At 36.8% G+C, this 24,167-nt stretch overlaps 1 protein-coding gene across 4 annotated transcripts in view; it reads right to left on the bottom strand.

Moving 5' to 3' along the window:
- The window catches only part of CSDE1 (cold shock domain containing E1), a 33,147-nt gene extending 12,492 nt beyond the window's left edge, over positions 1-20,655 (bottom strand). Inside the window, exons 1-11 of one of the 4 annotated variants that reach the window (XM_054564924.1) lie at positions 20,541-20,655; positions 12,639-13,039; positions 9,901-10,048; positions 8,019-8,217; positions 6,927-7,036; positions 6,432-6,524; positions 5,711-5,808; positions 2,829-2,910; positions 2,097-2,225; positions 1,860-1,985; positions 1,031-1,243 (exon numbers count right to left, since the gene is read on the bottom strand). In XM_054564924.1, coding sequence (XP_054420899.1) covers positions 1,031-1,243; positions 1,860-1,985; positions 2,097-2,225; positions 2,829-2,910; positions 5,711-5,808; positions 6,432-6,524; positions 6,927-7,036; positions 8,019-8,217; positions 9,901-10,038 — 1,188 coding nt within the window. In that variant the 5' untranslated portion in view covers positions 10,039-10,048; positions 12,639-13,039; positions 20,541-20,655. The remainder of the gene's footprint in view (positions 1-1,030; positions 1,244-1,859; positions 1,986-2,096; positions 2,226-2,828; positions 2,911-5,710; positions 5,809-6,431; positions 6,525-6,926; positions 7,037-8,018; positions 8,218-9,900; positions 10,049-12,638; positions 13,040-20,540) is intronic. The other 3 variants (XM_054564925.1, XM_054564926.1, XM_054564927.1) reach the window with 3 other exon arrangements.
- Between the last annotated feature and the right edge of the window lie 3,512 nt (positions 20,656-24,167).

The following is a 24,167-nucleotide window of genomic DNA, read 5'->3' as shown; positions in this document are numbered from 1 at the left end:
CTCTCTGCTCTGTACCTCAAATATTTTATGTGTTTAGGCACAGGAAGGACTTAAGGTTAAGGTTTAGGTCTGAAGACTAAAATAAATCCTTTCCTCTTTTTTTCCTTCTCACTAAATCATCAGCTCTGTGAGGGCATCAGATTCAGAGGAAATGGCACTCAAAACGCTTACTAAAGCACAATTATTATGCATCTACCAATGACTTACGCAATGCATATTTTTACATATTACAGAGATTATTCTATAAAGTTTTGAATACAGCCTAAATATTCTGACATTTAATCCTTGCTAAATCCTGATGTTAGCTAAACTACTCAATAATGTGTCTCATACTGTAAATCAAAACAAAATCTGCCTGAGAAACTTTTTTAATATCACACATTTAGATCTCCAGATTTTTAGCTAAAAGCACATTGCAAGTGTCAAACAAGATCAGTTCTCTAAAGGTAAAGGTTAAAAAAAATCCCAAGAAACTTCAATTTTCATTGAATGTACCCAATTCCATTGCAATATATTGTAGATGCTATGATCCCAAACAGAACTAACGTAAATTACATTTGAGAAAGTTAATTCATGAAAACTGAGCTTGTACAAAACAATTCTGGTACATGTCACTCCTGAACATATACCCACTAAAAGAATTTTCAAAATCTTGCTGTAAAAACAGAAACAAACCTACCTGACCTTGTTTAATCTAGTGTTTACTAAACATCTTAAAAAAAAATTTGGGAAAATCTACCTTCTGAATGACTGACTCGAATTTAAGGGCCAGATAATCACTGACTCTCAAAAGACCTTAGATGTCATCCTGTCCAAATTTCCATTCTAAAACTTTTTCACATCTACATAAAAATGTGAGAAAGTGACAGAGCCAGATGTCAAACCTAGATTGACTCACACTCTGTGTTCTTAATCGCCTTAACAAGGTAACTACCCAACATTATTAAGAGAATTTTTAATGTAGTATTTACAAATTTGAATATAACACCTGCCACCACTGGATACTTGTCTAATAATAGCTAACACTTACCATTTCTCTGGCTTCATTAGTGAACTGAAATGTATTCGATAGAACTTCTATGTTGGTTGCTCGTTCTAATTTGTCACGTCGGTCTGTTGAAATATTAAACCTAACACGATCACCTTCCAACAGGGTCACCTTGGATTTTGTATCTTTGTCTCCAAAGGGAAGTTCTTTAGGAATCATAAAGTCAACTTTAATTCGTCCTGGCAATGGGTCATTCTGATGAGAAGGAAAAACTATTTTAGCTGGAGATTTCCCATCCTTCTAGTGCTAAGTCAAACAAGAAGAACACACAGCAAACCCAGGTTATTTATAATAGACAGCTCCCTAAAGGGAAAAAAGGGGTTGACAACTTAAGTCCACTTTGAAAGCTTTGTGTTCTATGGTCACATAAACTCATGACACTGCAGTTAAGATCATTCGCTATGACAGCGTGACTGAGGTTTTATTTAAGGGAAAGATTTCTAGTCTTTAATGTTTCGTATTTCCTTAGCCTTGAGAGCCCCCAGTCTCATCTCATTTCCCCACAAAAGAAACAAACTAGCAGTGGGGTGGGTGGTGGTGGGAATAAATGGACCCCAGAACTGGTTTTTGTTTTTCTTTACTTTCCCAATTTAGCAAGCATTTCTTTTGTCCCTTTTCCCTTATGGACCAGTAAAACAAGACAAAAAACCATATTCACAGATAAGTCAATCAATGGCTTCTCATTTAGTTTACTTATACATATAAAGAAAATATTTCATCATTCCACTACCATATAATTATATTAGTTGGATAGAATAACATTTTTGTTACTGATGAGGGAAAGAAGACTCTCTAGAAAAAGGCTATTTACCTGGTTTTTACTGGGTACTTTGGGGATAACTTTGGTTACAGTTCCTTCAAAATGTTCAATGCTGATATCTTCAAAAATGACCGTCCCTTGAGGCAATAGTCTGACATCTGTTGCAACTTCTTTACCCTAAATCAAAAGGGAGTGGGGTGGGGGATGTAATTTTAAGTGTTTCCTCAAAATGTAATTCACTGCTGCTCTTAAAAGAAGGCCAAAGATGAAGTCAGTTAACTATCTTACATTTCTGTCCTTGATTGTGAATTCCACGTCATCTCCAGGCTGTAAGGTGTCTAAGTCACCTTTAAATTCACTATAGTGAAAGAATATCTCTTTTACAACATCACCTCTTTCAATAAAGCCAAACGCCTCCTGAAGCCAAACAAACAAAAACCAAAAACAGAAACATTATGAAACATTAAGAAACATTAAGCATATGTATTTGATTAAAATTTACAATCAAGACTTTTCAAAAATATTATATTGCCAAAGAAGTGTAAGCCCCCCAAAAATGATATTGCCATGGAAACAATATATTTAGTAAAGTCCAATATTCTCAGTTAAACAGACCATTTTAAATAACATAACGAATTAGCCCTGCTGGTGTGGCTCAGCGGATTGAGCGCTGGCCTACGAGCTGAGAGATCACCGGACAGGGCACATGCCTGAGTTGCAGGCCAGGTCCCCAGTTGGGAGAGAGTGAGAGGCAACCGATCGGTATCTCTTGCACATTGATGTTTCTCTCCCTTTCTCCCTCCCTTCCCCCTCTCTAAGAATACATAAAGTCTTAAAAAAAGGAACATAATGAAATAAAGAACATAAAGTAACCAAAGATTTTTAAGGGATAACTTCTGAGGTTAACAATGAAATATTTTTAAAGAGAACATGAAGAAAACCAAAAGGCTTAGGTTTGAACTGTAAGACTTAAAATAGTACTAGAAAAAACTCAAGTTTCTCAAATTTGATGACACTTACCTTCATGGCACAAACTACTCCCTGACAGCGGGCTTGTTTCTTTTTCACCAGCATAATGTTTCGAGCACTTACAGCACCAGTACTAGACAGGGATAATAGGGTGGGGGTGGGAGGGGAATCAAAGGGGTGACAAATGCATTGGTTTGGTTAGATACGAGTCCGGAGAAACAATAAACTGGCTTCCTGAGGCCTCAAGAATTCTATCATTAAGAGCGAATGTAAAGTTTATGGCATGTGATCCTTTGCATATGGCTTCATATGTAAAAAACTTTTGCCCCAAACCCCTAGCCTTCTAAAAGAAGAATACATAGACAGATCATTTGTCTCTTGGACTGTTAAAATAACACCATGGGTACATGATATTCTATTCTGCTTTTCTATTAAAACAAAAGAAATAAAGCCACAAACTGCATGCAACCAAAGGAATGATCATTTTAGGAAGGCCATTCATTAAACGCACGTTTGAGTACGCACTATGTGCTGCAAGCAAAGCTACTGGAGACAGACGGGTAAGAGATGGTCCCTCTTTGCAGATACTGAATTTAATGGGTTGGCCAAGAAGTTTGTTTAGTTTTTTCCATAAAATACAAGACACATTTTTCATTTTCACAAATAACTATATTGATTTGGATATTTTAAGTATGTCAGCTATCTCCAGCATGACGTAACGGTGATTGTTCTCAAATGTGTCTATTTGATCCCTATCAACTTCAACTGGTCTAACCCGACCGTGGGGCATCATCCAGTGAGAAATCTCCAGCACAAAACTTTGCAAACCACTTTTGACACGTTTAATTAGTCACAGCACCTTCTCCATACACTGCACAAATCTTTTTCTTTTGCATTTCAGTTGTGTTTTTACCTTTCTTGAAATAATAAAGCATAATATGCAGAAAATGAAGATTTGCGTATTTTCTTACATGTTCAATACTAAAATGGTTACACAAAAATTTACCAATTTTGATTTTTTTTTTAATGCACTCTGATAATGACAGCTGTCAAAATACAATCTAACAAAATTGCATCAAATGAAGTTAAAGACAACTGAGTGCTACAGAAAAGACCAAACCAAGTTTTTTGGCCAACCCAGTATTAACTATCCCATCAATTTTGTCTGATTAGAAAGCTGTAAAAGAAAGATGAGTAAATGCAGTAATTATAGGAGAAATTTGCTAAACTTTAAAAAATGATTCGCCTTCACTGAAACCAGTTAGATACACACGTTGCTATACTATCACATCTTTGAGCAGCAGCAATGTAACTTTGATTTTGTTTTAAAGTTGGCACAGGCTGGGTAACATGCAATACATTTATTGATGTAGTTGTCTTAAGAGCCGCAGACCAAGCAATTACTTCCCTTAATTCTTCACGAACAAACTGTAACCCAATCGTGCTTTTCATTTCAAAAACTGAACAGACTAACAAAGACATTGGAAAAAATCCCACTTGCCTTTGCAACTTACTACAGGCTTCAAAAAAGGCTTTACAGTCAGGCTGGGATTTAAAGATCTGCTATTTAAAATTTTAGGCAAGTTACTTTATGAAACATCATTTTTCAGATGAAGACACCAGGTGAGGCTGTTCTGAGGATTAAGAGCTATTTAATACAATGCTTGGCACACATAAGAACTTAAAAAGCTTAAAGTAAAGCCCTTTCAGTGGTTTCCTTCTCAAACTCAAGCCCTACACCGTAGCTTCCTACTTGAGATTAAACTGAGGTATTCAGATTAAAATTTGTAATACCCATACCTTCAACTCAATCTAATTCCTACCAGTCTTACAAGAGGTAATGTTCAAGGCTAACAATTCTGCATGTGCTCTTGCAACTTTTGCCACTAGAAAGTGCCTTCCTAGCACTTTCCCCAACTTCCTATTTTTAACTTCCTTCTGTACTTGGATCTCCCAACTCACCCATCCCAAAACAAAAAATAAACATCCTTGGGCTTTCTTAACTATACCTTCCTTAACTGCTTATTGCTGTGGAAATTGACAACTCTATTTCCTGCCCATTACTAGCCTGTCTCAGATCTATACCTGTAACTGCATATTCCATATCTTTACCCAGAAATACTGACAGACACCTCAAATTCTAAATGCCAAGATAAGTATAATTCTCCCACCCTTACCTTAATACTTCCTCTACTATATCCCCTTAGTTCAGTTAATGGTATCATCATCTGCCCAGTACCCCAAGCCAGAAAAACGGCACCTGGGATATCTCTTCCCGTAATTCCAATACACACTTCTGTTGAATCAATTACAATACTCGACGACTTTATCTTCTCAATGTCACTTGTCTTCTCCACTGGACCACCCTTGGCCTATCTGTATTGCCCCCTGATCTTTCATATTAACTCTCATATAACTGCCTCGAGTCTAGGACATCCCTACTCAACATAAAGTTTACCCTCTACACCGCTTCCAACAGTCTTAAGCCACCATACTTAAAATCATTCAAAGACTTCTCTAACTATGGGGTAGTGCTCAGGCTTCATCTTCCTATGATCCAGTCAATTCAATCAGCTCAAAGTATTTCCCTCAAATGATATTTCCTCTACCCAGAGTGCTCTTTTCCCCCCGGTTACCCTTCCGTCAAAACTTAAAACAGTGCTGCTTTTGCAAAACCTTCACTGACCTCTGGAACAGCTAGCCCCTTGAAAACTGTTTTAATTATCTTCCTATTTCTGACACTCTATACAATGAACATCATGGAATAGACCCTCAAGTGATTAATTGATTAATGAAAAGTTTAAGAGGTCATAAAAATTATCCAGACTTACAAACTAGGTTTTTAACTCCCTTCAAATGCCATATTGTAAAAAAAGAAAAGAAAATCACTTAGATTTTCTAAGGGAAAATTTTACTAAGGGAAAAAAACTTACTGTTTATTGTTATCAATTACAAAGTTTATTTTATCTCCGGTTTCCAGCTGAACGTTCCCTTCCACATCTTCAGGGGTGTAAGTCAGATAAAACACTTCCTGTGAATTAATAAATTATTATTACTATATTGGCAGGATGCATGTTTACTGTATACTGTGACTTACTTTGTTAAATACCTCTTAAACTGGCATTTTTAAGCCAAATTTCTTAAAATTAAATGCTTTGTGACAAGCACATTGTTTTATTGCATAAACACACACTTCCCCTCCATGATGCTGATGACTTCTGCGAGTCCACAGCTGAGCAGCAATCCAACTTCAAAAAAGCTTACGCACGTGGAAGCATTTGCCCAAAGACTGTAGTTACATTTTAAAAAACCAATTTTTATGTAAGGCAGTCCAAACAAAAAAAGCCAGAGTTAGTGCTTAAAAGGAACCAGAAAAAAAGATCTCCTCCCACAGCCCCCCAAAAAGTGAGTTAAAAAAGGAGCATTTTACCTTAATGTTCTAACTAAGGTCACACTTGGGCAAGCTAAGACACTTGGAAGTCCTATAGATTTTGGTTTTAATTTTTTGATTATGCTGCACTCGAAGCTTTAGAAACCAAATTTAAAATTGATTTTTATCAACTGCAGCTTACGTTTTCTATTTTGAATTTTAAAGTACGCTTATAGATCACATGGTGGATCAGGCAAAGGTTTAAGAAAAATACACAAGTTTACCCCATTACGTTCGTAGCATACACTCCCTGTTGGACTCTGACCCGGGGCAGCTGGAGATTTACTCTCTAAGTTGTGAGGAACAGCGCACACAACCTACCAGTCAAAAAAAAAAAAATTTCCATTGCTAATCATTTCAGGAGCAGCACTGTGCAATATAAAATGAATTTTAATATCCTCTATACTATACACAGGGATGCATTTTAGTATGATCCACAAGAGGATGCCATGCTGCCAAGTTTCAAACTTACAGTACATAAATTGACTGTAAGTGTAGACTTCGGGTTATTTGTAAAAACCCAAAATGAGTCTTGACCATATTTTTATTTCAGGTCAAGAAATGCCAGTGCTTCTGATACAATTTTAAAATAGTAATCTTTAAACACTGTAGCTCTCTTGCGTGCAAGCTGAGGAGGTGGGGAGAATCTTCCTTTTCTAATGTGGAAGGTAACGCAAATGCAGGGCCCGAAGAAAACATAAAACATCAAAGTCACTAACTTGTCCATTCATTCGTTCTTCAGGGACGATTTCTTGTTTTATCTTCACCAGTTTAACAGCAATGGGTTTTCCAGTCCGCCGGTCAGATGATACTTCGAATTCAACGTCATCTAAAATAAAGAAAGGGCTGTGTTTGTTGTACTAATTTCAGCAAAATAGTTTCTGACTTTCAAGCTAAACTTAATATAGCATTTGAGCTGCTTTACACCAGTGATTCCCAAAGTCTGGTCCATGGACCAGCAGCAGCCATCACCTAGAAGCTTAGCAGAAGTACAAATTTCTGGGCCCCACTCCAGACCTATTTAATGACAGACTCTGGGCACGAAGTACAGCAATCTTGGCACAAACCTTCCGGATAATTCTGATATACACTAATGTTTCAAAACCATTCCTTTAGACTAAGCCATGTCTTTGTTTTCATGGCGTAACACATACTGCAAATAAGGCAGTATAACAATCATGACCTTTGGCAAGTTTTTTAAACCCTTCTGTACCTCATGTGTAAAATGAGAATTAACCAAAATAATACTCTCATAGGGCTTAGAGTATGTGGTACACCAAATACTCATGTTGACCATGGTTCTGATTTTTCTCCCAAAGATATTCAAAAAATCCACACACAGACACCTGGTAACTTCAGTCCTTTAATAAGCCATATATTGTCACATGTAAAAGCGGCTTCTCTGGTGCTAGCCAAGATGAACGCCATATAGTGCAAGTGGTGACATTACAAGAGTTACCTTCTCAGGTGCTACCAAAATGGTATCTAGTGAAATAATCAGAACTAACATTATAAAAGTTTACTATTTTCACAGACCCCAAAATGAACAGTATAATGAGTCATTATTGGGGGGATAACTGTCAAAACTTCCAAGTGTCTATTTAAAAAATATTCAAAAGTATCTTTTAATCAGTTAATCTTTTATCCGTTGAAAAGACAATACTAGAAAGAAATAAAAATTTTGCTAGTTTATATAGACATACTTCAGTAATTGGTAGAACTAAAAGACCAAAACTAACACTCTTATGAGCAAGTTGATATGGGAGAGAAATTTGTGATTAACTTTTTAAAAAGGAGAATCAACAGATTACCTCCTACTTTTAAGTCCTGCAGGTTGCCATTATACTGTGAACAGTGGAAGAAAAGTCTAGCTTGACGTTCTGAACACTGAATAAATCCGTAAGAGGTTAGCAGTTTTTCAATAACCCCAGTTTCACGCAGTGCTGCTGAAGTACCATTGGGGTACCCATTGTGTCCATTGTTGTGGAGAAGGTTTGGATCAAAGCTCATCTGTTTTAAAAAGAAAAAGAACTCAATATATACAGATCTGTACATTATCTCCACAGCACAGGTCTGATGAACAAATCACTACATTTTTAATATGTTATAAAAAGGCAAAGAAAATAAAGGTAAAATACGTAAAGGGAAGATTATGGGCTTTTATTGTTGAAATGTTCATTTAGCTAATAAAACATTTCAGAGCAAACATTTGAGTTACTTTGGGAAATTGCCCCAATTTATGGTAGAATTTTTGCTTACAAGACAAACGGAATTTCCAGAGGCTAGTATTAAGGTAAACCAATTACATAAGCAAAAGCTAACTTTAACTTCAGATTACTAAGACAACGACTTCAAAACAATGGTAACTAATATTCAAGAGATGGCAACCCAAACTATGAGCATACTTCCTTAAGAAAGTTATTAACACCTATTTTGAAATTTAAATAGAAACTTTAATACTATTTGGTAAGCCATGCATCTTAAAGACAATTATTTAAGTTAGTAATGATTAAACAAGAAACTTTATATGCAATACTTATTTCAAACTAAAAACTATCAGAATAATGCATGCTTAGATCCTTTGATGGAAAACAACCCAAAATAGTAGAGTTAGAAAACAAGAGTTTTCTAACCTAAAATTCCAAGAAAACAACTCCTCTTCAATTCTAAAAAGTTCAGTGATATCACAGGTACTTTTAAGAAGTGTTCACCTGTTTTCAGACACTGATAAAAATCTCTAAATGCTGTTTTTTGTTTTTATAATCAGATAAAAGCAAAGGAAACATTCCTTAGTGAAAAGAGAAACTATTTGGATGCAATGCAACAAAACCTGTTTATATCATCAAATACTGTCCTCACACTGGGTATTTCATTTAACCATAAAAATAAATTATTTTACTAAATGAATCTTAAAATAGGATAAAATCCCTAGCAAAGCTTAGGTTTATATTTCATTTACTATAGCTGCAACACATCCACATCTTGTTAAGCCCTTTCATTGAAAATTTAGTTTATAAAGATTGTTTAAGTATGAAGTTGAACACTACTAAGAAAAATATTTTTTATTGGAAAAACTAACCCTCTAGAAAGATAAAGCCAAATATAAATACTTGAACAGTGTGTGGGATGGCCAAATCCTGCAAACCAAAGTTTACATCAGTAGGTGGTTAGGTTCTAGTTATTTAATATTTCATAAATATTGTTCTGTTTAACATGCATTAACTCATTAATTTTTATAAAAGCCCACGAGAAATAGTATCCCCATTTTAACAATGAGGAAACAGACACAGAGAGGCTAAATGACTTGCCAAAGTCAAATAATAAAGAGTAGTCAAACCAAGAAGGCCTATGTCTAGTCTACAACCTTTACTCTTAACTAGGGCTTCTCAAACTTAAGTTACCTGGCAATCTAGCAATCTGGTTAAAATATAAAATCTGATTCAGTGGGGATTTTGAGATTCTCCACTTCTAACAAGCTCCCAAAGTGATACCAATGCTTTTGATTCTTGGACACACTTTGAGTAGCAAGGCCCTACACTACTAAACTTATCTTTCAAGATTCAAGGTGGAGGAAATGCTTAGGAGAGTTAGAAAGTGAGTCTGCAGGGTATTCCAACCAAACTGACTGGCCCTTCTAAGTCATGCTCTTAACACAAAGCAAAACAAGCTGGGGCAACTGTTTCCCTGACTTACAGATCTCTGATACATGGGGGTCTTCTTTTGTTTTTTTGTCCCAGATGAGGTAGAAGATGAAGATAAAGGTAAAGAAAGTGAAGGAGGGGCTGCAGGAGGGGGATGAGGATCTGATGACACAGTAAAAACGTTCTCCATCTCACAACAGCTGTGATAACATAGCACAATGTTTGTAACTGCAATAACAATTTAACAACCTGTATCTTTACAGATATACCATTAAGTTACTTTAGCAATATATAATTCATTTATCAGATTTCTGTTGACAGAAGAAATAAATTACAGCATCAAACTGAAACGTATTTTTTAAAGCTCTCACACATTCTCTAATCTATACAATTTACAATCTTTTTTTAATGCCAAAAGGAACCTCTAATGGTTGCTACAGTGAAACAAGTCAGTCCAATTTCTTCTCAATGTCCCACAACTTTACACAGAATCCAATATTCTCAATCACTTGTCTCTCTAAAGTAGGGTACACACAGGATAAGCCAAAGAAAATATTAGAACTATACATACGTAGTTCTCTATAAATAGGGCGCGTGCGCACACACACACGGCCCAGAACAAATAACGCTCCTTTTTATTAGGAAATCATAAGCATGTAGTCCTGTAACATAACCATATCCCACTGAAGCAGACCATATGACATTTTAGGCGAAATGTTCAAATTAAAACTATAAACCATCACACCCATATTATCGCCCTAACAACCACACTCAAGCAGGCCTTACTTCTGCCAGACCCTGTATTTTTTTTTGCCCAGAGATAAAAATTACCTTTTGTAAGTATTTATTACACATTTACAGGAGAGGCCTTGCTAACTGCTAAGTCAGACCATACATCACATATATTACCTAGGTTTTGAGAGAGAAGAGTGCAGAACTCTGAAAGAGGTTGACAATGAAGGCCTGTTCCCTCATTTCCTTTCAGCATATTAGTTTGTAGATACCCAATTAAGTGGACACACAGATTTAGCTATCTCATTTAACCAGACTGCCCTCACACAAATAGATTTCCCCAGAAGAATCTAGACAGAAGGTAATGCTAATAAGGCAAGCAAAAGCAAAGAGTATGGAAGCTGACACTTTGAATCCTCATATTAGTTCTTTAACTTCTACATTGTGAAATTAATGACTATCTATCTAATGAGATCTGACTATTGTGCCAAAACATTAAGACCAAGACTATGATACAGATTTACATTAGCAGCAATAAAACACACTACATGTAGTTTGTCCCTCAGGTACTAATTCATGATAGTAAAGAGCATCCAAAAATATTTCTGGTAAGGATGGTAAGTTTCTGCACTGTTGAGGTAAACTTACATAGCAAACTAATATTCGGAATACAAAGATTAGTCTAAACAAAAAGCACTTCTACTTCAAATCCATTTCTACAACTCGTATCAATGAAATGAAATAGAAACCTTGTTATCTTTTACCATTTTGAATAAAGATAAAATGGCATTCAATTTGCATTATCTTATTTAAACCCAAGACAATCGATACCAGTCTAAATTTATTTTTTAAAACCCAGATGAAGAGGTACAAACAAAGTAAAAAACAAATGGTACAAATAAACATTCTCTTCTTTGGAACTTCATCCTCTATTCCTTTAAATGGATGGCTCCCTTCTGAATTCCAAACCTTTATTTCTATCCACTTTGGAAAACTGAGAAACTAAAGATTAAAGAGGAGAATTGCTCTTTATATTTGTAACTTCCCAAAATTTCCACTGTTTAATGTTCCATACTATTGTATTTTTTCAATTTAGGATTACTGGCTAATGAACACAATAAATTTCCACAACCTATTGTAATTTCAGGAAGTCCCCCGTTGAACTTCACCATTTTTACAAACACGCTTCTAGCTTGGACAACTAGATACTGTTAAGTCAATTCCCTTCAGGCTCATCTTCACATTCAATTGGTCACCAAGTCTTATCACTCCTACCATTAAAATACCTAGTGTCTACCTCTTTCTTTGACTATACCTTAATGTTTACCTTCCTTAATAAGTTCTAGCCCTTGCTCTTAACATGCCTTTCCATCCTCAGCCCAACTCTTAAAAAATGACATCATTTCTCTTTAAAGATAACATTTCTGAATATGCTACTTTAAAATCTTAAGCTAGCTCGATTCTGAAATACAAAATCCATTAAACCCTTGCTCATAAACACCTGGCAACGTTCCTACAGAATGAAGTCAAATAGAGTGGGCCCTTGAGAACCTGCCCTCCACCCTACAAAACTGCATCTTCCACTCTGGTCATACATGTTTTCTCTTTTGAGTCTGTTGTTACTGCTCCATCTCTACCTCTTAATGAAGTACTGCTCACCTTCAGATGTCCCTTCTCTGTAGGCTTTGTTTATTCTTGGTTATAAAACCCTCCAAACAAAGATTACAGTGGGCATTCCAATCTGAAATCCTAACTTCTAAATAGTACAGATGGAGTTTTTCTAAGAGAACAACAAATCAAAAGAGATCCGCATATGCTACTAAATATAATCTTATGTGAAAAATTTCAGTTTTGGCCATAAAATATGCCCCCATCTAACAAGAGACAATAAATTAAATACAACAATCTAATATTGATATGTTCAGATTGAACAGTTGAGAATATAATTTTCAGAATACTTTTAAAAAGAACCAATTAAAAAGATTTTGTATCTGACCAAATAATTAGGAAATCCAGAATTATAAACCAGTTGTTCCCAACATGGAACTGCAAACCTACCTCGCAGTGATAATCAAATATTGCACTTTCAGTAGTATTTGCTGATTCTTCTTTTTCAGCACACGTTTCAAAGGATGAAAGTTGCTATTATTTAAAAAAAAAAAAAGAAAGAAAGAGCGAGAGAAAATGATCTATCAAGCTAATAAAGAATACAACTGCTGCTGCACCGGGCAATCTCACAGTACAGCACTGAAGAAAGCAAAGACTACTAGCAGCGTTGGGAAGTGCTCTTTCAAAGCTGTTGAGTAGGCACAAACTTCTTGTTTCAGATCAAGTGTTGTGTCTTCAACTTAAGTGTACTCTTCTTTGGTCTTGTTGGTTGTTTCAAGGCTTGTTCTTTGCCTGATCTGAACTTGAAGCAGCAGTTTCAGGTGGTAAAGTCTGTTCTGTTACACTTCATACTAGAGATAAAAAATGAAGACATTAATTATAACTTTCATAACAGAATCCAGGACATTAAGTGTAACTTCCATAAAACAATGCCAGAGGGTGGGTAGAGAGACAAACTGATTTCATTAACTTAGAATCATTGGTCAAGCAAGTAATACAGGAAACTTGGAAGCATATTCATTTGATGGTGTTTGAGCAACCTCTCACGTGCTAATGGATGCCTCCTTTAACAGCATACGCTCAAAACCAGAAATTTTAGTCATTGCTGACACCCCCTTTAAGCTCGAAGTTACGTAGCATAATACTGATATTTAGTACAAGGGTTTCAAAAACGGCACTGTGTTAAGTATTGAGGAAAATATAAGGGAGTTCACATGCTTGCTGAGAAGAGTTATACATGGAGAAAAAGCAGAACCTAGGACAAAATATCAAAAATTAATTTGCTCAACTAATAACCGGGCATCTACTATGTCATATAATAGAAATACTGTGTGTATATTGTTTAATCACCACTGAATCAGCATTGAAACAACAGGGTGAGCAAAATCAAAGGCGGCTTTTAATAAAATGTAGAATTTGAGGTTAATTTGGAGGAACAGGCAGATTTTTAAGAGAAAGAAAACAGCCCCGTATTTTAGGCATGACATATCACACAGGCCAAGTCTGAATACGCCACTAAATTCTGAGTTCCCTGAGAGCAGGAACCGTTTATATGATTTTCTATGCCCAATATCAAGGGAGACTGGTTGCATGAATGGCTCTGGTAACAAATGTGGCTTGTTGTTTCGGAGGAACCAATATGCTAGTCTGGTCAGAACAGAGGGCTGGCTGGGTTCAAGTCAAGTGGGACGGGTGGTGTGCCCGGTGGAGGGGCGCCAGACTACGAAGCATTTCAACTTGATGTAACAGGAAACACCGTACTAGTTCTTAATATAAGAGCATTAAGTCTTGGATCCTTTGGGAGATGACTTAGTGAAGGAAACAGAAATGTCACTGAGCTGTTGCCATAAATAGATGAGAAATGTCTATAGAATAGAAACAACTGAGACTAGATGAAATGGAAATAGAAATGAAATAGATGTCTAAATAAAACTACAGAACTGTGCCTTATATTAGCAATAAAAATTATTTTGCATGGATTCAAATGTTAACTAAAATGATTTACCTGGGGAGAAAAAAAGAGAAAGATTTGGCTTTAGATATACTGAAAGATGAAGAGAATATTTGGAAAACATCACATATAAAAACTATAAGGAGAGAGGTCTGAGGTGGTAAAATAGCTTAGACTAGCAGAGCTCAATTCTAATCACTGATACTTACTAGTAAAATGCCAGAACAAGTTAAATTACTTAATCTAAGTTTCAGTATCTCATGTACAAAATGAAGGGGTAACAGCTGGTTTGCGGCCTTTTCCTCTTATCTGTATCATTCAGATTTTAGTGTATGTACTGCCAAGCAAGCACTGCGGCCATTTTTATTGATGGCTGTATCTAACATTCCATGGTGTTACATTGTTACTTCAAATATCAAATGTTACATTTGCCCCGGTCACAATTTTATTTAAATCGTTCTCCTACTACCCAGACTAGCTACTTCTTATTCTTAGAGTTATGGTTCTCAAATCACTTGGGAAGCCGTTAAAGCATACCTATGCCCAGTTCCCACTCAAAGAGTAACTCAACTGTCCTGAAGAAAGGCTACTTTCCTGACTGATTCCTCCCTCTCCACCTCCACAACCCAATGTTGCAAGTCTTAACAATATTCTTTAAAGATCTTTTATATTAATCTTTTGTCCTAAATGAAATGTTAGTCCACGTGTCTAACACATCTGTTAACTTCCAGTGTCAATCCCTTCCATTTTCTACCAATAACACTGCGAGGCTGATCTAAAACTCCAATTTCATTTCATTTCCTTGTCCAAAACCCTCAGTGACTTTTCTAGCACTCAGGAAGCTTTTTCATTTCTATTATGCATTCACTGGTTGATTCTTATGTGCCCTGATCAGGAATCAAACCCACAACACTGGCGTATCAGGATTACACTCTAACCAACTGAGCTACCTGGCCAGGGGTAGATGGTAAATTCTTAATCCTGCCTGCATATCCAATCCAATGACCATCTGGGTAACATAAAAAAAAAAATATAATAAAAAATAAAAAAAAAATCAAAGCCTGAACCCCACTGTGACATTGTAATCTACCTTCACTGAGGTTAGGTCCCAGGAGTTGGTATATTTTCTTTATTCCCCTTCCCCAAGGTGTCTCTGACTTGCAACCAGGGTTTAAGAACCACCATTCAAGATGCCTCTATTCTATTGGGTCACAGCTGTCACAATACAATCTTTTTATTTATTAATTTATTTTTAGACAGAGGGGAGGGGAAGGAGAGAGGGAGAGAAACATCAGTGTGTGGTTGCCTCTTGAGCACTCTCTACTGGGGACCTGGCCTGCAACCCAGGCATGTGCCCTGACTGGGAATTGAACTGGTGACCCTTTGGTTTGCAGGCCGGTACTCAATCCACTGAGCCACACAAGCCAGGGCAGAATCTTAACAGAATTGTTTCAAATGAAGTTAAAGACAACTATGTGCCATTGTACAGAAAAAACTAAACAAACTTTTTGGCCATATCAATATAAACTCTTAATTACCCAATCAAGAAATAATCTCTTTTTAAAAATATGTACTTGGTACACTGGTTTAACCTCAAAAGCTTAAGTCTATTTAGGAACCTGAAGACCTCAGAATTGCTATCTGATGATACTGATGAGAATTTCATCAAACTACTAACAAGGTTGTATATATTATGAGACAAAGAATCAAGAAAAACAACTTATCTTGAAAAACCTGAATTGAGTTAACCCAGTCTAGGGTGTTGTACAATATTACGTTAAGAACTTCCAGGTTTGTCACTTGGTAACACAGAAACAAAACACTTCCAGAATCTAAAATGTGAAGCACTGCAGGCCAGTCTTGGGCATTAAGAAAACTCATTAGGATTTATTAAAGCTCAAACAAACCCACCAACTATCATGAATAACTGAGAGTGGCTAAATTTCATTTCATTAGTATCTTCACAGCTATGAGATTTACAGGGTTAATGAAATGCTTTTTCAATCAAATTAACACAGTAAGACACTAAAAAGATATCTGTTGGGCATTTTAATAAAATCGGTTATCCACTCATGCCAAGATTATTAACGTTCATGGATGATATGAATAACTTTGCCTTAACCCTCTGAACGTCAGTGCGTCAGTTCCATGTCTCCAAAAGCCAGACACTTAAGTGAATTACACAACACCAATCAAAAAACTAAGGGACGATTTAAGTGTGGATCCCTCTCCCTGACTGCTAAGTAATCAACTCCTCTCTCCTTTGCTCTGTATGTAAACAGTATCACCATGAGTTAATTACCAACTATTATGTCATGTTGTTTTAGGAGTTAAAGCTAATTCCTTCACTTGAATTAATAAGCCAAATAGTTAATCCTATTTCACCTGTCAAATTTATCATCACCTGTTTTGTTATTTACTAGCTCCTACAGTTCACTGCTTTATCTGAAAAGCCTAGCAGAAGCAAAGCATATAGTAGGCACCACATTAATGTTGAACTAGAACAATTTATGTGATTGTAGTAATCCATCTAAAATGTATCACATATTACCATTTTGACAAGTTATCCTCAAAGTTTGTACAGCTTTCACTTGGGGGGAATGTTAATGAAAGTCTACAAAAGTCTCCCACCACCCAACCCACTTTTTTCAGAGTACCTTCTTCCTTTGAGAAGAACAAAAGCCCACAAAGGCAGCACAGGAGCAAAAAGGTTCTCTCTATTGTTGATTTATATGAATAATATTTTTGCTCTTAATTTCCCAGTTCACATTTTTTGGTGCATCAACTCAAAGACAAGTTAAAGTGTATCACATTTTGCTATAATCTGCATAACTGAAGTGCTTAACAGGATTTTAATTCACTTTTACTTTAGTATCTAAGGAAAGTAATTAACCAGCTTCAAACAATTGTTGTCATCGACATGTAGAATGGAAATATTAGAAAATCAAATTGCTCAAACTCTTTTTGTGCATACTTAATAATAATTATGCTGGATTGTTAGGTACCGTACCAGGCACTAAGTTAATAGAAATTATATATCCATTTATCACTTAACTTCCTCTACATACACTAATACTTTGAAACCGGACAAATGCCAGCGTGGGAAGAGATGAAGAAATGCTTCAGACACAAAATTACATAACAGTGTAGTCCAGCATTGTCCAACAGAAACACTGTGCAAGCCATACATGCAATTTAAAAATTTCTGTCAATGATATTGAAGCACGTAAACCTATTCAGGTGGAATTAATTATCTTATTTAAGCAAATATATCAAAAATGTTATCATTTTCCACATGTAATAAATCTAAAAAAATGAGTTTTACATTCCTTGAAATCTAGTATTTATTTTACAACACAACTTCAATCCAGAATTGTGAACAGCTCAAGTGCACAATAGCCAGATGTGGCTAGTAGTCACCATACTGGTCAGAGCAAGTACAGATTGTTAAGAGGAGAAGGCACTGGCATGGGCAAAAAAAGCAATATAAGTATAAGGCCCTTGGGCAGAGACATTCATTGAAAAAAGGGGGCAGGCAACACCTAAAAACTGGGCCATTACAAGAGTTTGTTACTTGCATTTGAGGAGCAGAAGTGCATTAACTAGCTGACTGTGTACTGGCTGTAGCTGCAAACCCGTGGAGAGTCCACATGTTCAATGTGAAGAAACTGCTGATCAATTTACTTTCAACTACTCATTAATGTTTTACCTCAGAATAAAAGGACATACTCTACATAAAAATGCTCCAAAAATAAAATTACCATTCAATACTTCTGAAGAGAATACTGCCTAGAACACCATATTCAGTTTAGTACCCATAATGAAAAATGTAGAATATAGAATTCCTCAGGCTTGGCAGTATATAAACTAAACTCAAAAAACTAAAGTTAATATAAAAACTAGAAACTAAAAAAAAAAAAAGTTTTGTATTGCTTTGTTTCTTACCTAAGTATTCACATATTCAAGTAGAAAACTAATAGCAAGACAAAAGAAATTTTTTAAAATCCTGATTTGGCAGAAAGGATTTAAAAACGAGAAATTATGGGATTCAAGAAAATAAGTCATTCGTACCGCAGCCGTTTTGCCACTGATGACATTCTAGCAATTAAGTCTTTAAAAGTCCAGTTATAATTCTAGCTGTAATTATTATGAAAAAATTCCTACAAGTAATTTATGGAGAACTATAAAGTTCTCCGTAAGACAATTTGGCTCAAAAGTCTACAAGTAATTTCCTTGCATTTTGAAAGTACAAAGTTAAAGAGGCTAATCAATTCTTGGTGTTTATTTAACAAGATCTCAAGATTTAAAATTTTTAATTTTTTTTGCAATACACCTCCAAAATTCAACTCCTTAAAAATCTATCCAAAAGCATTTCTACATTTAACTACCTTGTCAAAAGTATGCCTCTCGCAATGCGAATAAACTTAATGCCACAGAACTGTACATTTTTTAAAAAGGTTAAAATGGTTATTGTATGTACATTTTATCACAGTTTAAAAGAAAATATTCTTTAAAAATGTCAGATGGTCCTGCAGTGTCTTTAAGTAGAATGAGTGGAAAACAGAAGGAGGGTAAAACATGACTACATGTCAGTTTTCACGCTCATTTTTGATTTGTCAGGATTTACCAGAATTTTCAACAACATTCTAAAGGTCATACTCGTTAAGTCAGAACTTATTTACCAAAAAAGAAAACCTATCTTCCATGTCTCAAATACTTCACTTTTCAACTCAGCTGCTATAAATACTCATCTCCATGGTAAACATCCAGAGCAGCTGCAAATCACTCGAATCACTACCATCTCTTTTTATTTCCACTCAAACCACTATCATCTCTTTTATTTTGGGCCTAGGGCTAAAAAGAAACAAGGCTGAATATTTATCTGGATTTTATAACTCGGGCATACACCTGTTCAAGTGTATAAACCCCCTGCTTATCCACACCAAGAATATCCATTACTGGCTAGTATCAAAAGGACACCAAGGTATATTGCCCCTCAATGTAGTATTGAGAATGCTTGCCTTCTAGAAACCCAAAATGAAAATTACTCTGCGTATAACCAAGAATAATATCAGGTGAGCTGTAATTTAGTACCTACGTTTCACAGACTGGTAGCTCTGGAAGAGAGCTGCCAGTTCCTACCGTCTTGATAAAAAGCTAAGTCTTTCAAAGGAAACAGATTTAACAGTGTCTCTAAGCGCTTCCCGGCCCCCCGCCCCGCCCGTTTCCCAGCAGTTTAAAAAGGACTACATTCTTTCACTCATTTTAGGTGCACAACCAGGAAACTGCCTAGCACAATGGTCAGATTTTTGTGGTTGCAGATTGGGGTGCTGTTTTAAGTAGCGTTCCCCGCCTCACTTCTGAGCCAAACGAAACACGAACCATCCGGATATTTCTAAAGGAGAACCTTAAAGCAAAAGAATCGTGTCCCTAAAACTTCGTACTGGTAACACATCGGAGGGTAAAAGCCTAGAAACTGTCTCCGACCAGGGCTCTAAAAAACTAACTCTACAAAGAATGACGAAGCCATGCCCGTCCATTGCACAATGTGGGGCTGGCTCTTGCAACACAAGAGCTACAGAAGATGGTGAGGAGGACGGATTCCCCACTAAGCTCTCACAGAGCACGCCCTAACCTCGGGACAGACGGGTGAGTGCCATGTGCCTAAGATTAGGGGCTGGTTCCCTTTGTCGATCCGCCGAAGAGGAGGAGAAGAGGGGAAAGCGGGGTGTAGTGAAAGGATGACAATTCGGCCGCGCTACAGTGCTAAACGTGGCATGGGAAGAGGTGTCTTTAAGCAGTGAAATGAAGCAGGGCCTTAGCCCATACACAAAGGAGGCGCCACTGCCGCACTGCGCTCTGGTACTCGTCAGATCCTCAAGCAGGTGACAGCCTGGAAACTACAGGGTCGAGTCAGGGTAGGCCCTTCTCCTCTGCCTCCGGCTCTTCCAGCCTCACACAAAGGACCGCGCCACCACCCCCTCGCCCCGCCCGCCGGGACTTGTAGTTCCCGTCACCCATGCCAAGCCGCAGAGGAGAAAGCGGCCAGACTTCAACTCCCAGCAACCTCCGCGCCCTAGCCCCGCACCCCGCCTCCATCTTGGCTGCGGTCGGAGCCTCCATTTTCGCTCCTCTCTCCCTTTTAGACACTGCCACCGCCGCCACGCGCGGCCGTCTGGCCTCGACTTCTCGCTTTGGCTCTGCAGCCTGACGTGAGGCCTCGAGCTGAAGGAGGACCGGGTGTAAAAGCCCGAGGCAGAGACTCAGGGTGATACTTTCCCTACCCGGAGCTTTAGGAGGGCCCACTTTGACTTGAAGTCTCTCCCGTTAGTCTTGGTCTTCTCATACGCCCTTAGCCTGGCTTCTTGCTACCCACAATTGGACCCTAGGGTCGTACTCACCCCAACAGCTCAGCGCCCCCTCTCCAGCGCCGCCATAAGCAGCACGGCCCGGTACGTAGGAATAAATCTCGCTTTTCTCGCGAGAGTTGCGGGCTCCAAGCGCGTGCACAGGAAGGGGAGGGGAGCGTATTCCTAATACGCTTGCGTACCAGGACCGAGTGACGCCCACTAGTGCGCTTAGCTTAACTAATATGGTGGCCACGTTCCACTACATTTCTTCCCCAATAAACTGGGGGAAGCAATCTCGGTGTTTACTGACTCCGCTGGGACTCTAGGGACAGGGTGGCAGGTGACTCCGGCGTCTCTGATCTTCGTTAACCGGAATATGCTTGCAGCAGCAAGGCCTGGGTAAACCTTGAGGGCAATTTGGAGGGCATATCCAGGAATGTCATTGAAGGATGTCTCTTTTCCCAGAAATGACCCAGAAGCCCCCGCACTCCAGTTTCTCCTCATAGTGCAGTCCTTCTTTCTGTGTTCTATCAAACTGGAATTTTCATTAGTATAGGTCAGGTTTTTAGCAAGGTAATTTGGAAGTCTTCTGTGAGATCTTTGTCGCCTAGAAACTATATTGTTTGTAACAGACGGACAGAGTGGGCAAGGCAGCATAATTATTAAAAACAAAAACAACTCCTTTAACTGACCTTTCTAGTTACTAGAAGATATTTGTAGTGTCTCAGATAATCAAAGAGGCTGAATCAGTAACCAAAAGGTTGAAATCGGAGCAACTCATCTTGAGTGCTAAGAGGAGGAGGTATCCTGCTTCTGACGTTCAAAGGTTTTCCCTCCATCTCAGTTACTATTGGTCCAATCCGATTCCACCACCAACCTGCCTCTTTGTTCTGTTTGATGCCTTCCCATGCTTTCCTAGGCACAGATATTGCTCCACTTTCAACGCTTTCATAGCTCACTCTATTGTGATTATTAGCCTATATTAGCTAATGGTAACTTTGGGACAGGACCTGTGACCTTCGTCTTTTCATCCCTGGTTCCTGACAGTTCCTGGCATAGATATCTCTCAAAAGCTTGTTGAATAAATAGCGCTGAACACAGGGTAAGAAGTTGTTAGAAATTGGAATGTTCTGTTGGGGAAGTACAGAATGTAAACATATCAAAGCAGCTGTTTTGCGTCCTTAGTACAATTCTTAAACTGAGATCTCTCTTTCCCAGCAATATATCTAGTTTGAATATTCTAAGCTAATATTACAGAGAAAATGCCCTGGGCTCTTGCTCTAGAAACAAGATCATGTGGAGCTGGCCTAAAAGTAGAATTAGGTCTAAGAACATAATTCTCAAATATCACAGCAATGGTAAATGTAAAAAATAATAGTCTCACTATATTCTATAAATACAATTCCTATTAATAAGAAAGTATAAAGTCTAGATTTCTACCATTACATACAGCTCCTAAAGACCTTAAATCATATAACCATTTGATCGTCCTCATTCTGAATGTCTCAACTTCCTTTAATTCCTTGGATCCATACTTCCTATCAATTTACATTTAACTAGATGCAAATATACATAAACCCAGAAGCATACATTTTATCTTCCAATGCATTAAAGAAAGTAAAAGATGGAGTGATTTGATGTAAATCACTAGTTTAAATGATTTATTTTTTCTACAGGTACTACCCATAATTAGTGGTAGGTTTCATTTTTAGAAGATCATTATAGTTTAAGGCAATCATTTTTTTTTAGATCAATTTTGAAGTTAAATAAAAAACAAATATAGTTATCTTTTTACATTTTTTATTTTTTTAAAAGATTTTATTTTATTTTTTTTAGAGAGGGGGTAGAGAGGGAGAGAAACATTGATCAGTTGTATCTCGCACGCACCCGGACTGGTGACTGAACGTGCAACTGAGGCATGTGCACTGACCAGGAATTGACCCGGCAGCCTTTCATTTTGTAGAATGCCACCCAACCAACTAAGCCACACCAATCAGAGCTCTTTACATTAAAAAACAAAAAACCAAAAAACAAACAAAACACCCAACCTGAAATTAATTAAAGCAGAAACTTTTGAATTCACTGGGAAACCATCTCCAATACAATAGGGTAGTCATGGATTTGGAGAAGATATTTAGTCTATTAAGGAGTAACCATCAGAACAAAAAAAATATTGCGTGTATTATTTTTGGTTATATATCATAATTTTTCTTCTCTGAGAAACTAAAACCAGCAATGAAATTGAAATTGTTTTTTCCCCTCCATGATCTCAATAAACACCTTTCTCTGGCATCTATTTGAGAATCAAAAATAAGTATCCTTTACACATTTATAAGGTTTTCTTGAGCAATGAAGGATGAGACTTTTTTCAGTTCTCTGTGACATGAGAAAAATTAGGTCAATGTAGAGATTTTCAAAAAATAGGGCTACATTCATTTAAGATTTTAAGGACTGTTTTTATTCTGACATGTCCTTCCTATTTAGGGAACTTAAAGAGAATTTTGTTTATAACATTATGGTAATAGTAGATGGTAAAGGATTCCACATTCAAAATTTCAGGACAAAAAGCAATTTAAAGCAAAAACTTTCAAAAGAATAATTATTTCCAACAAAATGTATATAGTTAAGATTTAGTATAGAATCTTACACTCCAAAACTTTTTATTCATGAACAAGCCTCCAGTTAAAATATATAAATAAGAATAACAGTTATGTAATAAAATATTAAAATTTAAATAAGAATGCAAAAGATTTATATAATGCTTCCCTATAAAAACGTCAACATTGTGTTTAATGGAAGAACTAGGTGTACATGCTCAGCTGCTGTGGTAAAAATAATCACCACAACATTTTGGCTCTGGGAATCAGCCAGAGGGAAGGGCAAAGCAAAAGAATATATTTAAGTAACCTTAAATTAGATCTTCATGAAAACCAATTGCACTTGGAATAAATCCAAACTCTTGCCATGGCCTGTAATACCCAAAATGACCCAGTCCTAACTAGGTATCCCCAGTTAACTGTGATTCAATTCCACTGCCATGTTGGTTCCTTGAACATTGTGAATTCGTTTCTAATTCAGAACCCATGCATTTACTGTTGCCTTTGTCTGGAATGTTCTTTCCCCAAATCATCATATACATTATCACTTTTTCAGATTTTGGGTTTCAGCTCGTTACTTCCTCACAAAGGTCTTTTCTAAAGTAAAAGTACCGACTATTACCATCACTTTAAAAAATAATAGCTTGTTTTATTGTCTTCATAGCATGTATTGCCATCCAAAATTAACACACTTATGAATTTAATTATTGCCCTTCTTCTGAACATTAGTATAAACTTAAGTTCTGTTTGGTTCATCATTGTATCCTGTACATCTAGGTCAGTGACTGACATAATAGTAAGTACTTAATAAATATTTGTTGAATCAATTACACTTAATTAAATATAAAACAGTACTGATTGTGCAAAACATTATTTATGCACAAGAAGAAAATATGTTGGGGGAAAATTGGGACAACTGTAATAGCATAAATAAAAGAAAAAAGAAATGATGGCAAAGACTTAAAAATGTTCCTTTTTTTTACATTCTACTTTATTTTTTAAAGTATATCTTATTGATTATGCTATTAAAGTTGTCCCATTTTTTTCTCTCCTTTAACCCCTTTTGCCCTGCATCTCTGCT

The sequence above is a fragment of the Pteronotus mesoamericanus genome, unplaced genomic scaffold, assembly GCF_021234165.1.
Source record: "Pteronotus mesoamericanus isolate MK-2021 breed Mesoamerican mustached bat unplaced genomic scaffold, CSHL_Meso_final scaffold_99, whole genome shotgun sequence".
Classification (NCBI taxonomy): Eukaryota; Metazoa; Chordata; class Mammalia; order Chiroptera; family Mormoopidae; genus Pteronotus; species Pteronotus mesoamericanus.
Note: the sequence above shows the minus strand (reverse complement) of the source record. Positions and strands in the feature narration are given on the sequence as shown.